Below are 17,200 nucleotides of genomic sequence, written 5' to 3'. Positions count from 1 at the left end.
AAATTAATTTATATTGACTTCATAAATTCGAAGATATTCCCTCAATTGTTCGCGGATGATGTGTCTCCTCCTGGGCAGCTCACAGTAAGGGTCTGGTCTGGGCGGGTCTCGTCCTCTTTTGGTCAGATGGGAATTTCCCTCGCGCTTCATAAAATAGGCCTCACAGATCCCCACTGGAAAGCTCTGCAGGCAGAATCAATCATCCTGTTCTTTGACGCCAAATGTTTGTGGAAATTCTACACAGGGACGTTCAAAGTCAATCTTCAATGAATCATTGTTTATTAACAGTGTGGCGTACAGCAGGTCAGCCACCAGGGGGAGACTCGTCGAGGCCTGTTGACAGACGGAGTATACATCACTAGGCGATGGCTCCATCTGCTGGACATGCCAGGTCTTGACGGGCTCTCCGCCGAGGACTAATTGGGGCTGATTGGGAAGTTGGTGAGTAATCCAGGGCTGATTGCTCACCAGCTGTACAAGCCCCATAAAGCTGCCAGAAGGGCAGCACACAGGGGAGGCCTGGGGGGAAGTAAGGTGACTTCCGTGTAGTTGGAGATGGTGCCTGAGCTAAGACGGGGGAGTTTGAGTTTGTATGCCCGACAGGATACAGCAAGACCCGGAGCCCAGAAGACGGTATCCTGGGGAGGGTCTCACGGGGGAGACCTATCCATTTCTTTTGATTTGTTATTTAATAAACAACCTTGAAACCGAGCTAATCATACTCTGTCCGTGTCCGATCTGTGTAAACGTCTTGACCCAACCCCATGGTCTGCCACAACAGGTAACTGGAGAGATCCCAACAAACTTGATGCAACATAGTGCGCATCTGTCAGGAGCTCTTCCGGGGCAGTCCCGTTAGCTTTCTTATATACTGCAGACACATTATACGTTATTCATAATTAATTCATCATTAACGTTTGCTTCAATCATGTGACCAACCAATACTGGTTCATGCATGTGACAGACGAGGCCTCTTCTCTTAAAACTGAGATATCTTTCATTCTCAAAACAATGGTCTGGGCGTACTGCCAAATTGCAGACACTGATAGTGAGGATTCATTCACTCAGTCTCTAGCATGAACACAGAAATTGGTTATTAGAAAAGCACGAACATACAATTTTCATCACATACTCTTTCTCCTCTCTCATTCCCCTTAGGGAGAGAGATCCAGGGCTATTTTGGCTCTCTCCATTTAGTCTTTCTTCTACCCTTCCTCCCTCATTTTAATTTAATTTAAATTACACATTTTTATTTAATTACATTTTAATTACATTTTCGACATTTAGCAGATGCTCTTATCCAGAGCGACTTACAAGTGCATACATTTCCATAATTTTTTCATACTCCCTCCTACCCTTACTCCCCCTCTCATTTCTACCTATCCTGGCTTGTTCCTTTTCTCTCTTCTATCTTTCCTCCCTCCCCATCTCATCTCTGATTATGCTGGCTCTCTCCTTTTAGTCTCCCTCCTACCCTTTCCCCATGTCATCTTCCCGCTAACCTGGTTGTTGCCAGAGCTCTAATATGCCGAGAAGATAGTGATAACACATTGGGTGTGTCCCAAATTCCACCCTATTCCCTACTGGCCCTGGTCAAAAGTAGTGCACTACATAGGAAATAGTGTGCCATTTGAGATGCAGACATAAAGCAGAAGGCCTTGAGCCTCACAGAGAGAGAGCCACAGACAGACAGGCAGGAGACCTGAGCACTTAAAGATGGCCAATTCACATTTCACTCTCAACTAAAAACCTAATAATACCGCATGTGTTATCTTGAGGCGATATTGAAATATTCACGAGGACAATTCAACACGGGGCAGGGAATTTGAAAAATTCACCATCTCAATAGTGCTTCAACAATGATAACAGCTCCCCTCTTAGTATGTATGTTCTTCCTGACCACGTGACCTGACCAGGAAAAACTCCCTAAAATATGTCAATTTTTTCATGTTTTTTTTTACAGGGGGAGCCTGTAAAGAAGGAAGACATCTTTGTCGCTGTGAAAACTTGTAAGAAGTTTCACACTGAGAGGGGTGAGTCAGATCTTTGAAGCTCATCTGAAGCTCTGGGGTGGTTAAACTCAGACATGGTCCATAATGTTCGTAAAATATTCATGTCAACATTTTCTCTATTCTTCTAAAAGAGTGTATTTTTAGCCTTTTGAGATGTGTGCCTGGTAAAGTGCTAACTCTGTCAGGTCTGGTTTAACTCTCAGCACAAACTTGCTTTGACTTGGCTGTTTGAATTTCGGAAGCATCATGAAAATTCTACATCAGCTCCAGCTGACATGTCGGTCACAGCTAATTGTTCTGATTATAATAATGAAATAATAATGTTCATTTCAAAAGGTTCTGTAAAAGACAAGTTATATGTTTTTAACATTCATAATTAGTAATGCTGCACGTTTTCTGTGTACAGAAGCCTGATTCTTCTTACTATGGTAGTGTGGACGTGTTGAGCTGTATTGTTTTACCTGTCGTCCTGTTGTCCTGCCCCAGTCCCAGTGGTGAAGAAGACGTGGGAGAGAGAGGCATTTCTGTTGGAGTATTACAGTGACCACACTGACCCTTCCATACCTACCATCGACCTAGGAGTCCCCAACACAGAGAGAGGTGAGTTAGTCCAGGGCCTGTATCCATAAAATGTCTCAGAGTTGGAGTGTTAATCTAGGATCACTTTTGCCTGATTTAGATATGAATAAATATTAAGATTACATGGACAGGGAGGACCTGATCGTAGATCAGCACACTTAATCTGAAACACAATGTGAATACAGGCCCTGCTTCCATCCACATATCCACTCTAGTCAGGACCTGTTGCAATTGAGACAATTTGATGCAATTTCAAAAGCACAGTTGAAAAGTTCATAGTTGATTTTGTTCAAAGATAAAGATCGCTAAATAATGTGTATGAAGCGAAGATCTAAGATGATTCACCTCTTATTTTGAGATGACATTATGTCGCATGCTAGCAGATGTGTAGATTCAGCTATATGCCCAAGTGAATTGAATAGATAAGGACTGAGTTATTTCCTGATTTGATTCAGTCTGACAAACTCTGGCAGATGGCGAGTCTGATGGCGAGTCTGATGCTACAGGCATGTTATACCATTCAACACATTATATTTTGTTGTTTTTGTTATTATTTAATCAAGCATAATTTGGCTTCCTGTCCGATCCTGCTCTCATAACATTTGGGATGCAACAGAGGGCTGTGGGAACATTTTGTGCCTCTGTTTTGCCACTGCTTTTTCATGAGGTTGTTAATTGGGTGTCTTGTCTGTTGAGATGCGTAATCTGCGCATTTACTAAAATGTCAGCTCTCATCTCTTCCACGGTTCCCAATGTCAAACGAAGAAGGCCGGATTGTTTGTTTTTTCATGATTGTGACCTGGGTCATTTTAATTCAGGACTCTTGTGACAGACTACATTCATTGAAGTGTAAGAGACAGTAACAATGTCAGCATGACTTCAGGTAGTTAATAATGTTGAATATGCCCACAGTAGCAGGAATTTGAATATGGTGGCTCGATTAGATGTTGTGTGATTTGACAGATTTAGTCTTATCAGGTGGAAATGCCCAACTTTTAGGATGGTTTTGGAATGAATATGGAAACCTCTGATTCAACCAGTACCACTGCTCTGCGAGTAAATTACCTTTATTTACTTGAGTTTTATAGAAGAGTTCAAGAAAGCTCTGAATAGGCTTATTAACTATCAACTTTGCTCTCTTCTGATTTTATCTTAATTATGACAACTTCACCTATCAATTCTCCAGTGGGAAAGGGGCAGAGGAAGGGAATGGTGTGTAATGGAATGCTTGTGCTGTAATATGCAGTAAATCAGTGTATCTGGAACAGACGAAGCCAACACTCTGTCTTTCACGCACAATCCCACAGAGCCGGGGCTGTGCAATCGCCCTAATTATCATTATTCAATGGCACACTAAATTAAACATTTTAAAAACCTTGGTTGGCCTTGGCGTAGCGCTGCATGGAAAGCTCATTCACCACTCTGTCATCGTTCCAAATGGCACCCTATTCCCTGCATAGTGCACTACTTTTGACCGGACACTTATTTTATTTGTCTACATTCAACTGGTAAAAGTTGATTGTCAAATGATTAAGAGAAAAAAATCCCTATTAGGGTGTGGTGCCTGACCTTAAAAGGGGCAGCTCCCTATTTTAATGTTGAGGTCTATTTAACAGACTGTTAAATTATGTTAAAACAGCCATCACTAACACATTAGAGGCTGCTGCCCTATATACATATACTTGGAATTGCTGGTCACTTTAATAATGGAACACTAGTCACTTTAATAATGTTTACATATTTTGCATTACTCATCTCATATGTATATACTGTATTCTATCCTATTCTACTGTATCTACAGTTGAAATCGGAAGTTTACATACACTTAGGTTGGAGACATTAAAACTTGTTTTCCAACCATTCCACAAATTTCTTGTTAACAAACTATAGTTTTGGCAAGTCGGTTAGGACATCTACTTGGTGCATGACACAAGTAATTTTTCCAACAGTTGTTTACAGACAGATTATTTCACTTATAATTCACTGTATCACAATTCCAGTGGGTCAGAAAGTTACATACACTAAGTTGACTGTGCCTTTAAACATCTTGGAAAATTCCAGAAAATGATGGCATGGCTTTAGAAGCTTCTGATAGGCTAATTGACATAATTTGAGTCAATTGGAGGTGTACCTGTGGATGTATTTCAAGGTCTACTTTCAAACTCAGTGTCTCTTTGCTTGACATCATGGGAAAATCAAAGAAATCAGCCAAGACCTCATAAAACAATGTGTAGACCTCCACAAGTCTGGTTCATCCTTGGGAGCAATTTCCAAATGCCTGAAGGTACCACGTTCATCTGTACAAACAATAGTACGCAAGTATAAACACCATGGGACCACACAGCCCTCATACCGCTCCGGAAGGAGAGGATTCTGTCTTCTAGAGATGAACGTACTTTGGTGTAAAAAGTGCAAATCGATCCCAGAACAACAGCAAAGGACCTTGTGAAGATGCTGGAGGAAACAGGTACAAAAGTATCTATATCCACAGTAAAACGAGTCCTATATCGACATAGCCTGAAAGGCCGATCTGCAAGGAAGCAGCCACTGCTCAAAAACCGTCGTAAAAAAGCCAGACTGCGGTTTGCAACTGCAAATGGGGACAAAGATCGTACTTTTTTGAGAAATGTCCTCTGGTATGATGAAACAAAAATAGAACTGTTTGGCTATAATGAACATTGTTATGTTTGGAGAAAACGGGGGAGGCTTGCAAGACGAAGAACACCATCCCAAACGTGAAGCACTGGGTGTGGGGGTGCTTTGCTGCAACTTTTTGTGGGAAGCTTGTTGAAGGCTACCCAAAACGTTTGACCCAAGTTAAACAATTTAAAGGCAATGCTACCAAATACTAATTGAGTGTATGTAAACTTCTGACCCACTGGGAATGTGATGAAAGAAATAAAAGCTGAAATAAATCATTCTCTCTACTATTATTCTGACATTTGAGATTCTGACAGATTTAATTGTAAAATGACTTTGTATGATCTGAGTCTCATTTATGAGTTTCTCTTATTTTAACTGCAAAAGTCATGTCATCACCCGATCAGCTACAGTGAGTTCTCCTACCATTACCTCCTACCATTACATTTGTTAATATCCTTTGCTAGTTAGTGAGCTATTAGCCCAGTTATAGATAATTGTATAGTCAGCAATAGAGGAGTGATTGCTTCCTACAAGAGCACAAAACGTGTACATTTCTAAACATCTTTGAACGCTATATATTTTTTTGGTCTGAAGAGGCAGTGCTGTATTTTGAGACTGCCTTGAATAAGCTAAGTAGAGGGTAGCATCATTTTTCTGATTTTCTGTAAAAATGGAATGGGAATAATAATGGGTTTTATTTTGTAAAGTGTTTTTTTTTTTAAAGGTCAAAGGAAGGCCTACATTGAACACCACACATTGGCTGCTACTGTAGGCAGAATGATAAAACAGCTATTTCCATGTTAAAATGTTACGGGATGCATTTTCTCCATTGTTTTTGATGGTAGGCCACTTTGGTAGGCCTACATTCTGATCAAATAGCCACAGTAGTCTACGTGGCCACTGTTAAAACTGTAACTTTAAGTGGGTACAGCCTCAGTGATCACAGTCATTTCTTTCTAATGAGGGCTTTGTGTTGGACCCTATTTCTTCCTAGTTAAGAAATAAGAGGTAGCCCTACTGAACCTGTTTGACAGACAGAATTATAGTCTACTATCCATAGATTTTCTCAGCCATTTCCTTCAGTCACCATGCCCTCCTTAAAAAACAAGTTGTTTTTTCTCTGTGCATACCTAGTAGTGGGGTAGGCTAAATAAATACAACAGAATAGGGATAAAGGAAGCGAAATATGCTGTGTAGATCATGCCCAGAGCTCATGGTTGGGCCGTAGCAAAATTAGAGCTGGGCCAACACTCCCAACTTTTTTTTCAATTCTCTCAGCACTCCAGCCAAATTACACATGCGTGGCTCCTCACTTAAACTCAAGTCACATGCTCTGGTGTTGTATTCAAAAATATTATTCTCGTCTCCACTCATGTAAAATGATGTAAAATTACATGAAATGTGTTTATCAAAGGCTATTTTGTCTCGGATCCCCAAATACGATGATAGATTCAAGCAATGCTTTTATTACACTGAACAAAAAAGTTAAAGATTTTACTGCATTACAGTTCAATAAAGGAAATCAGTCAATTGAAATCAATTTATTATGGCCTAATCTATGGATTTCACATGATTGGGAATACAGATCATTTAACATGATCAGAAAATCAGTCAGTATCTGCTGTGAGCACCATTTGCCTCATGCAGCACGACATATCTTCTTCACATACAGTTTATCAGGGTGTTGATTGTGGCCTGTTGTCACGTTCTGACCTTTATTTCCTTGGTTTTGTATTTATTTAGTATGGTCAGGGCGTGAGTTGGGTGGGCAGTCTATGTTTGTTTTTCTATGATTTGGGTATTTCTATGTTTCGGCCTAGTATGGTTCTCAATCAGAGGCAGGTGTCATTAGTTGTCTCTGATTGAGAATCATACTTAGGTAGCCTGGGTTTCACTGTGTGTTTGTGGGTGATTGTTCCTGTCTCTGTGTTTTGCACCAGATAGGGCTGTTTTGGGTTTTCACGTTTCTTGTTTTTGTTAGTTTGTTAATGTGAAGTGATTTATTAAAACATGAGTCAAAATAACCACGCTGCGCTTTGGTCCGCCTCTCGTTCAGATAAAGAAAACCATTACAGAATCACCCACCACAACAGGACCAAGCGGCGTGGTAACGGGCAACGGCAAAAGCAGCAGCAGGAGAAGCAACAGCGGCGCAAAGAGGAATGGACTTGGGACGATGTGTTGGATGGCAAGGGTTGCTACACATGGGGGGAGATCCTGGCGGGAAAGGATCGCCTTCCATGGGAACAGGTGGAGGCAGCGAGGAGAGCAGAGGCAGCCAGAGAGAGGAGCCGGCGATATGAGGGAACACGGTTGGCAAGGAAGCCTGGAAGTCAGCCCCAAAAATTTCTTGGGGGGGGCTAACAGGGAGTATTGCTATGCCAGGTAGGAGACCTGCGCAAACACCCTGTGCTTACCGGGGGGCTAGAGAGACCGGGCAGGCACCGTGTTATGCTATGGTGCGCACGGTGTCTCCAGTGCGGGTGCATAGCCCGGTGCGTATCGGCCGGGCTAGAGTGAGCGTCGAGCCAAGTGCCATGAAGCCGGCTCTACGCATCTGGTCCCCAGTGCGTCTACTTGGGCCGGCTTACATGGCACCAGCCTTGCGCGCGGTGTCTCCGGTTCGCCTGCATAGCCCAGTGCGGGCTATTCCACCTTGCCGCACTGGCAGGGCGACCGGGAACATTCAACCGGGTAAGGTTGGGCAGGCTCGGTGCTCAAGAGCTCCAGTGCGCCTGCACGGTCCGGTCTTTCCAGTACCACCTCCACACCCCAGCCCTCCGGTAGCAGCTCCCCGCACCAGGCTTCCTGTGCGTGACCTCGGCCCAGTACCACCAGTGCCAGCTCCACGCATCAGTCCTACAGTGACCCTCGCTTGTCCAGCGCTGCCGGAGTCTCCCTCCTCTCCAGCGCCGCCTGAGCCACCCGTCTGCCCAGCGCCGCCAGTGCCGCCCGTCTGCCCAGCGCCGCCAGTGCCGCCCATCTGCCCAGCGCCGCCAGTGCCGCCCATCTGCCCAGCGCCACCAGTGCCGCCAGTCTGCCCAGCGCCGCCAGTGCCGCCCGTCTGCCCAGCGCCGCCAGTGCCGCCCGTCTGCCAGGAGCCGCCAGTGCCGCCCGTCTGCCAGGAGCCGCCAGTGCCGCCCGTCAGCCAGGGGCCGCCAGTGCCGCCCGTCAGCCAGGGGCCGCCAGTGCCGCCCGTCAGCCAGGGGCCGCCAGTGCCGCCCGTCAGCCAGGGGCCGCCAGTGCCGCCCGTCAGCCAGGGGCCGCCAGTGCCGCCCGTCAGCCAGGGGCCGTCAGCCAGGGGCCGCCAGTGCCGCCCGTCAGCCAGGGGCCGCCAGTGCCGCCCGTCAGCCAGGGGCCGCCAGTGCCGCCCGTCAGCCAGGGGCCGCCAGTGCCGCCAGTCAGCCAGGGGCCGCCAGTCAGCCAGGGGCCGCCAGTGCCGCCAGTCAGCCAGGGGCCGCCAGTCAGCCAGGGGCCGCCAGTGCCGCCAGTCAGCCAGGGGCCGCCAGTGCCGCCAGTCAACCAGACTCTTCCAGTGCCGCCAGTCAGCCAGACTCTTCCAGATCTGCCAGTCTACCAGACTCTTCCAGTCAACCAGACCCTTCCAGATCTGCCAGTCAACCAGACCCTTCCAGATCTGCCAGTAAACCAGACTCTTCCAGATCTGCCAGTCAACCAGACTCTTCCAGATCTGCCAGTCAACCAGACTCTTCCAGATCTGCCAGTCAACCAGACTCTTCCAGATCTGCCAGTCAACCAGACTCTTCCAGATCTGCCAGTCTACCAGACTCTTCCAGATCTGCCAGTCTACCAGACTCTTCCAGATCTGCCAGTCAACCAGACTCTTCCAGATCTGCCAGTCAGCCAGGGCCGCCAGTCAGCCCGGGGCCGCCGCCCCTCTGTCCCGAGCCGCCGCCCCTCTGTCCCGAGCCGCCGCCCCTCTGTCCCGGGGGTTACTGTCACGTTCTGACCTTTATTTCCTTGGTTTTGTATTTATTTAGTATGGTCAGGGCGTGAGTTGGGTGGGCAGTCTATGTTTGTTTTTCTATGATTTGGGTATTTCTATGTTTCGGCCTAGTATGGTTCTCAATCAGAGGCAGGTGTCATTAGTTGTCTCTGATTGAGAATCATACTTAGGTAGCCTGGGTTTCACTGTGTGTTTGTGGGTGATTGTTCCTGTCTCTGTGTTTTGCACCAGATAGGGCTGTTTTGGGTTTTCACGTTTCTTGTTTTTGTTAGTTTGTTAATGTGAAGTGATTTATTAAAACATGAGTCAAAATAACCACGCTGCGCTTTGGTCCGCCTCTCGTTCAGATGAAGAAAACCATTACACCTGTGGAATGTTGTCCCACTCCTCTTCGCTGTGCGAAGATGCTGGATATTGGCGGGAACTGGAACATGCTGTTGTACATGTCAATCCAGAGCATCTGGAACATGCTCAATGGGTTACATGTCTGGTGAGTATGGTATCAGCAAACAGCTCGCCCACACGACACCATACACGCTGTCACACGAATCAGGCCTTCATGGTCGAATTGCTGCAAAAAAAACACTACTAAAGGACACCAATAGGAAGAAGAGACTTGCTTGGGCCAAGAAACACGAGCAATGGACATTAGACCGGTGGAAATCTGTCCTTTGGTCTGATGAGTCCAAATTTGAGATTTTTGTTTCCAACCGCAGTGTCTTTGTGAAACGCATAGTAGGTGATCGGATGATCTCTACATGTGTGGTTCCCACCGTGACATGGAGGAGGAGGTGTGATGGTGTGGGGGTGCTTTGCTGGTGACACTATCTGTGATTTATTTAGAATTCAAGGCACACTTAACCAGCATGGCAACCACAGCATTCTGAAGTGATACGCCATCCTATCTAGTTTGCACTTAGTGACCCAAAACAAACCTTCAGGCTGTGTAAGTGCTATTTAACCAAGAAAGAGAGTGATGGTGCTGCATCAGATGACTTGGCCTCCACAATCACCCTACCTCAACCCAACTGAGATGATTTGGGATGAGTTGTATTGCAGAGTGAAGGAAAAGCAGCCAACAAGCACTCAGCATATGTAGGAACTCATGCAAGACTGTTGGAAAAGCAATCCTCCCGAAGAAAATGTAATGAGTGTGCAAAGCTGTCATCAAGGCAAAGGGTTTGAAGAATCTAAAATATAAAATGTGTTTTGATTTGTTCAACACTTTTTTGGTTACTCATCATTCCATATGTGTTATTTCATAGTGTTGATGTCTTCACTATTATTCTACAATGTAGAAAATAGTAAAAATAAAGAAAAACCCTTGAATGAGTAGGTGTGTCCAAACTTTTGACTTGTACTGTATCTACAGTAATGAAATTGCATTCTATTGGTGCATCCTACTTATTAGTCAACCAAAGACAGATCGGCTCTTGTTGTCAAATTGACTGGGCCTGAGCCGCACGCCAACCGAATCAGTTAGCTTACGGAGAAGTTCAAATTGACTGGGCCTGAGCAGCACGATAACCGAATGTTAGCTTACGGAGACGCTCAAGTTGACTGGACCTAAGACTAACGCTAACCGATTGTGGCACAATCCATTAGCATGCAGTACTCAGGAAGTGTAAAGTGGATGTTGTTCCCACTGTGACAATTAAAACCTATCTGAACCAAAAGATGTGGATAGATGGCAGCATTTTGCGCAAAACTGAAAATGTGAATCACCACATGTTGGTAAAGCATTCTTCCTGAAGCTTCTTGAGAAAATGCCAAGAGTGTGCAAAGCTGTCATTAAGACTAAGGGTGGCTACTTTGAAGAATCTGAAATATAAAAGGTATTTTGATTTGTTTAACACCTTTTTGGTTACTACGTGATTCCATATGTGTTATGTTATAGTTTTGAGGTCTTAACTATTATTCTACAATGTAGAAAATATTAAAAATAAAGAAAAACCCTTGAATGAGTACGTGTGTTAAAACTTTTGGCTGGTACTATATATTTATACTCTTTTTTGTGTATATTATTGTGTACTGTTATATATTTCTGCACTGTTTGAGTTAGGAACACAAGCATTTTGTGACACCCGCAATAGCATCTGCTAAATATGTGTATCCGACCAATAACATTTGATTTGATTTATACAAATTTGACTGGAGATTTGCTGGCCACAAAAATATTACATTTATGTCCTTTAAAGTTAACTTTAAAACTTAAACATTTCACTATGCCGTCAAGAGGTGTGGGGGCACTAAAATATTTTTCCAGAGAGGTGGTTTGAAAGCCCTGATACATCCGACGAATGTCAGAGCCGTTGTAGTACGATTCATTCTTAGTCCTGTGATGATGCTTTGCCTGTCTGAGGGTTCTTCGGAGGACAAAGCGTGATTTCTTATCAGCGTCTGGATTATTATCCCGCTCCTTGAAAGCGGCAGCTCTAGCCTTTAGCTCGGTGCGGATGTTGCCTGTAATCCATGGCTGCTGGTTGGGATATGTACGTACGGTCACTGTGGGGACGACGTCATCAATGCACTTAATGATGAAGCCGGTGACTGAGGTGGTATACTCCTCAATTCTTATTTTATTTGACCTTTATTTAATTAGGCAAGTCAGTTAAGAACAAATTCTTATTTTCAATGACTGCCTAGGAACAGTGGGTTAACTGCCTTGTTCAGGGGCAGAACGACAGATTTTTTATCTTGTCAGCTCAGGGATTCGATCTTGAAACCTTTCGATCCACCTTTTCAATAATAAGTCTCTCACTGTTGCCGCTTGTTATAGACCCCCTCAGCCCCCAGCTGTGGCCTGGACACCATATCTGAATTGATATCTTCAGAGTTCTGTAACGATTTTCTTCTTCCTCTGACGAGGAGTATGAAATATCGGACCAATGCGCAGCGTGGTAAGTGTCCATAATATATTTATTAATAAACTGAACACAGAATACAAAAGAACAAGAGAAATAAATGAAAACCGAAACAGTTCTCTACGGTAAAACACAGACACAGAAAACAACTACCCACAACCCATAGTGGGAAAACAGGCTGCCTAAGTATGGTTCTCAATCAGAGACAACAAATGACAGCTGCCTCTGATTGGGAACCATACCAGGCCAAAACCAGAAATACAAAACATAGAATACAAAACATAGAATGCCCACCCCTACTCACGCCCTGACCAAACTAAAACAGAGACATAAAAAAGGAACTAAGGTCAGGACGTGACAAGTTCGTACTGTTAGGTGACCTAAACTGGGCTATGCTTAACACCCCGGCCATCCTACAATCTAAGCTAGATGACCTCAATTATCAAGGAACTTACCAGGTAGAACCCTAACTCTGTAACTATGGGCACCCTCTTAGATATCATCCTGACCAACTTGCCCTCTAAACACACCTCTACTGTCTTCAACCAGGATCTCAGCGATCACTGCCTCATTGCCTGCGTGCATAATGGGTCCACAGTCAAACGACCACCCCTCACCACTGTCAAACGCTCCCTAAAACACTTCAGCGAGCAGGCCTTTCTAATCGACCTGGCCCGGGTATCCTGGAAGGATATGGACCTCATCCCGTCAGTAGAGGATGCCTGGTTGTCTTTAAAAGTGTTTTCCTCACCACCTTAAATAAGCATGCCAAAAAATGTAGAACTAAGAACAGATATTGCCCACTCCAGACTTGACTGCCCTTGACCAGCACAAAAACATCCTGTGGCGTTCTGCATTAGCATCGAATAGCCCCCGCAATATACAACTTTTCAGGGAAGTCAGGAACTAATATACTCAGTCAGTTAGGAAAGCTAAGGCTAGCTTTTTCAAACAGAAATTTGCATCCTGTAGCACTAATTCCAAAACGTTCTGGGACACTGTAAAGTCCATGGAGAATAAGAGCACCTTCTCCCAGCTGCCCACTGCACTGAGGCTAGGAAACACTGTCACCACCTATAACGAACGATAATCGATCATTTCAATAAGCATTTTTCTATGACTGGCATGCTTTCCACCTGGCTGCCCTGCCCTGCCCTGGCCAACATCTCAGCACCCCCCGCAGCAACTCGCCCAAGCCTCCCCCTGCTTCTCCTTCACCCAAATCCAGACTGCTGATGTTTTGAAAGAGCTGCAAAATCTGGATCCCTACAAATCAGCTGGGCTGGACCATCTGGACCCTACCTTTCTAAAATGATCAGCCAAAATTGTTGCAACCCCCATTACTAGCCTATTCAACCTATCTTTCTTACCATCTGAGATACCGAAAGATTGGAAAGCTGCCGCAGTCATCCCCCTCTTCAAAGGGGGAGACACTCTAGACCCAAACTGTTATAGACCTATATCCATACTGCCCTGCCTTTCTAAAATGTTTGAAAGCCAAGTTAACAAACAGATCACCAACCATTTCGAATCCCACCATACCTTCTCCACTATGCAATCTGGTTTCCGAGCTGGTCATGGGTGCATCTCAGGCACGCTCAAGGTCCTAAACGATATCATAACCGCCATCGATAAAAGACAGGACTGTGCAGCCGTCTTCAACGTCCTGCCCGAGGCTTTCGACTCTGTCTATCACTGCATTCTTATCGGCAGACTCAATAGCCTTGGCTCAAATGACTGCCTCGCCTGGTTCACTAACTACTTCTCAGATAGAGTTCAGTGTGTCGAATCGGAGGCCTTTTGTCCGGACCCCTGGCAGTCTCTATGGGGTGCCACAGGGTTCAATTCCCGGGCCGACTCTTTTCTCTGTATATATCAATGATGTCACTCTTGCTGCTGGTGATTCTCTGATCCACCTCTACGCTGACGACATCGTTCTGTATACATCTGGCCTTTCTTTGGACACTGTGCTAACAAATCTCCAAACGAGCTTCAACGCCATACAACACTCCTTCTGTGGCTTCCAACTGCTTTTAAATGCTAGTAAAACTAAGTGCATGCTCTTCAACCAATTGCTCTAAAACCGATTGCTGCCCGTACCCTCCTGCCCAACTAACATCACTACTCTGGACGGTTCTGACTTAGAATATGTGGACAACTACAAATACCTACGTATCTGGTTAGACTGTAAACTCTCCTTCCAGACTCACATTAAGCATTTCAAATCCAAAATTAAATCTAGAATCGGCTTCCTATTTCGCAACAAAGCCTCCGTCACTCATGCTGCCAAACATACCCCCGTAAAACTGACTATCCTACCGATCCTTGGCTTTGGCGATGTCATTTACAAAATAGCCCCCAACACTCTACTCAGCAAACTGGATGTAGTCTATCACAGTGCCATCCGTTTTGTCACCAAAGCCCCATATACTACCCACCACTGCGACCTGTATGCTCTTGTTGGCTGGCCCTCACTACATATTCGTCGCCAAACCCACTGGCTACAGGTCATCTATAAGTCTTTGCTAGGTAAAGCCCTACCTTATCTCAGCTCACTGGTCACCATAGCAACACCCACCCGTAGCACGCTCTCCAGCAGGTATATTGCACTGGTCATCCCCAAATCCAACACACCCTTTGGCCACCTTTCCTTCCAGTTCTCTGCTGCCAATGACTGGAATTAATTGCAAAAATCACTGAAGCTGAAGAGTTATATCTCCCTCTCTAAATTTAAGCATCAGCTGTCAGAAAAGCTTACCGATGGCTGTGTACAAGTACAGTGAATCTGTAAATAGCACACCCAACTACCCCATCCCCATATTGTTACTTATCCTCTTGCTCTTTTGCACCCCAGTATCTCTACTTGCACATCATCATCTGCACAACTATCACTTTAGTATTAATGCTAAATTGTAATTATTTCGCCTCTATGGCCTTACCTCCCTACTCTTCTACATTTGCACACATAGATGTTTCTATTGTGTTGTTGACTGTACATTTGTTTATGTGTAACTCTGTTGTTGTTTTTGTCGCACCGCTTTGCTTTATCTTGGCCAGGTTGCAGTTGTAAATGAGAACTTCTTCTCAACTGGCCTACCTGGTTAAATAAAGGTGAAATAAAAAATAAATAAATAAAAAAGCTATATCCCACAGTCAACCCTAATCCTAACTCGGGATCCAAGTGCACAATTATTTTTAGTTCTAGTTCTAGAGTGAGGATTCTAGAGCTCAAGTTAAGATCTGGACCTTTAATGTCCTGTCAAATGATGGGCAACCTTACATCCTAGAGTTACAGAAATGGTACTCTGTGTGTTTTGTTCTGCAGGTCATTGTGGGAAGACGTTTGCCATCTTGGAGAGGTATGTCAGCGATGCAGTGCCAAAGACGAGATGGCTTCTGGTGGTGGATGATGACACACTCATCAGGTAAAGCTCTCAGTACACATGCACACAGCCAGACTCACACAGACAGACAGACAGACAGACAGACAGACAGACAGACAGACAGACAGACAGAAACAAACAAACAAACAAATAAACAAACAAACAAAAAGCCACAATGGCTGAGTGATAGTACCTCCTCAGTCCAACATGTGTGTGTGTACACTTATGCCAAAACCCCTGATGCAGTGAAAAAGCTGTCAAATAAGAAAGTAAAAAAGTTCAAAGAACTCGTGTCGGGACTGCCTCCTGAGGGCAAAGTCAGCAAACGTATTATATTTTATTTAGTGTGGAAGTTACTGGATGTAGAGAGCAGCGGTGTCAGAATTGGGAGGTTTTGATGAGGAATATCCTACCAGTGTACAGGTGTGTGTAAGTTGTTTGTGTGTGCACACCTGTGTGAAGAGAGAATATGTGTGTGTGTGTGTGTGTGTGTGTGTGTGTCTGCGTGCACACGTGTGTTTGTTTGCATTCGGTGTGTGTTTGTTTGTACATGCATGTCTACCCTCCCCAGCCTGCCCAGACTGCAGATGCTGCTGAGCTGTTATGACCCCTCTGAACCGGTGTGTCTAGGGGAGAGGTACGGCTACGGGCTGGGCCAGGGAGGCTACAGCTACATCACCGGAGGAGGGGGGTGAGTCACAACATCTGCATCCAAAATGGCACCCTATTCCCTTCAGCGTACACTACTTTTGATGGCCCTGGTCAAAAGTAGTGTATTATGTAAGGGATAAGGGTGCCTTTTGGGACTAAGCTAACATCTGACACAGACATTTTGGATTCAGAAATTGATGTTAATTGAGACAGAGGCCATACTTTTAGAGCAGTGGTTCCTAACTCCGGTCCTCGAGTACCTCCAACGAGAGGTCTTCAGATCCGAAATTCCGAGACCCGAGCGGGTCTGGGTCCTAAATTGTCCCTTTTGTCTCGGATCACGTGCGCCTGCTGCTGAGGAGAGAGAGAGAGGGCGAGTGAGAGGGGCCTCGGCCTATAGGCTACTCTTGATAGCGCAGATGGAGGCCTTTTTCATTGACGTAAAACTAAAGTTAGAGGAGAAAGAGTACAGTGAAAACTAGTCGACAAGTGGATTGTCCTCTGTGGGTACAAGTTGTAATATTGTAGTGAACAAAGGTGACAAGAACATTGGTGCGGCCAAATGGACTATGTGCAACTCGCTATTCAGGTTTGATACAATTTTGTATTTATCATTATTATTATTATTGTGTATCATTATTATTATTGTAGGCATATTTAAAAATCTAAACCATTTCTTTAAATATGTTGTGTTTAGATTCCTTTTGTTGAGGCATTTTCATTGGATAAGTTGTTCGAACTGTCTTTTTTATTTTGTGCTCCGGGTTTGTGCTTTAGTTTAAGATAGGTTACAAGTAGGCCTGTTGTAAAATAAATATTATTTGTCTATAGAGCTCGCCAGCTTGTTGTCCGAAAAACCGGAAATTAGTTACCTCTGGTTTGTTCAACCATTCCTAAGGGGGAAATTAATGGGAAAGGAATTGGAAAAATTATATCATATAAGATCTCTTAAGCCTGTGTTTACCACAGACCTTATTTTCTGCATTTCCAAAACTTCCAATCATTTTCCCATAAGCTGTGTCCAACGAACCATGGCGGAGTTGGTGCCTACAAGAAGACGCCATTACTATTGCTCTCTATCGCTGCCATTTGTCGGGTAGG

The 17,200-nt window shown here is 44.7% G+C and overlaps 1 protein-coding gene across 1 annotated transcript in view; it reads left to right on the top strand.

Annotated features, from left to right (window-relative positions):
* The window catches only part of LOC139386427 (beta 3-glucosyltransferase a), a 63,426-nt gene that overhangs the window by 34,387 nt on the left and 11,839 nt on the right, over positions 1-17,200 (top strand). Inside the window, exons 8-11 of the mRNA XM_071132018.1 lie at positions 1,964-2,033; positions 2,499-2,612; positions 15,391-15,490; positions 16,020-16,139. Of these exons, the coding sequence (XP_070988119.1) occupies positions 1,964-2,033; positions 2,499-2,612; positions 15,391-15,490; positions 16,020-16,139 (404 nt within the window). The remainder of the gene's footprint in view (positions 1-1,963; positions 2,034-2,498; positions 2,613-15,390; positions 15,491-16,019; positions 16,140-17,200) is intronic.

This window comes from Oncorhynchus clarkii, chromosome 27 (assembly GCF_045791955.1).
Source record: "Oncorhynchus clarkii lewisi isolate Uvic-CL-2024 chromosome 27, UVic_Ocla_1.0, whole genome shotgun sequence".
Lineage (NCBI taxonomy): Eukaryota > Metazoa > Chordata > Actinopteri > Salmoniformes > Salmonidae > Oncorhynchus > Oncorhynchus clarkii.
The sequence above is the reverse complement of the archived record's forward strand: the minus strand, read 5'-3'. Positions and strand labels throughout refer to the sequence as shown.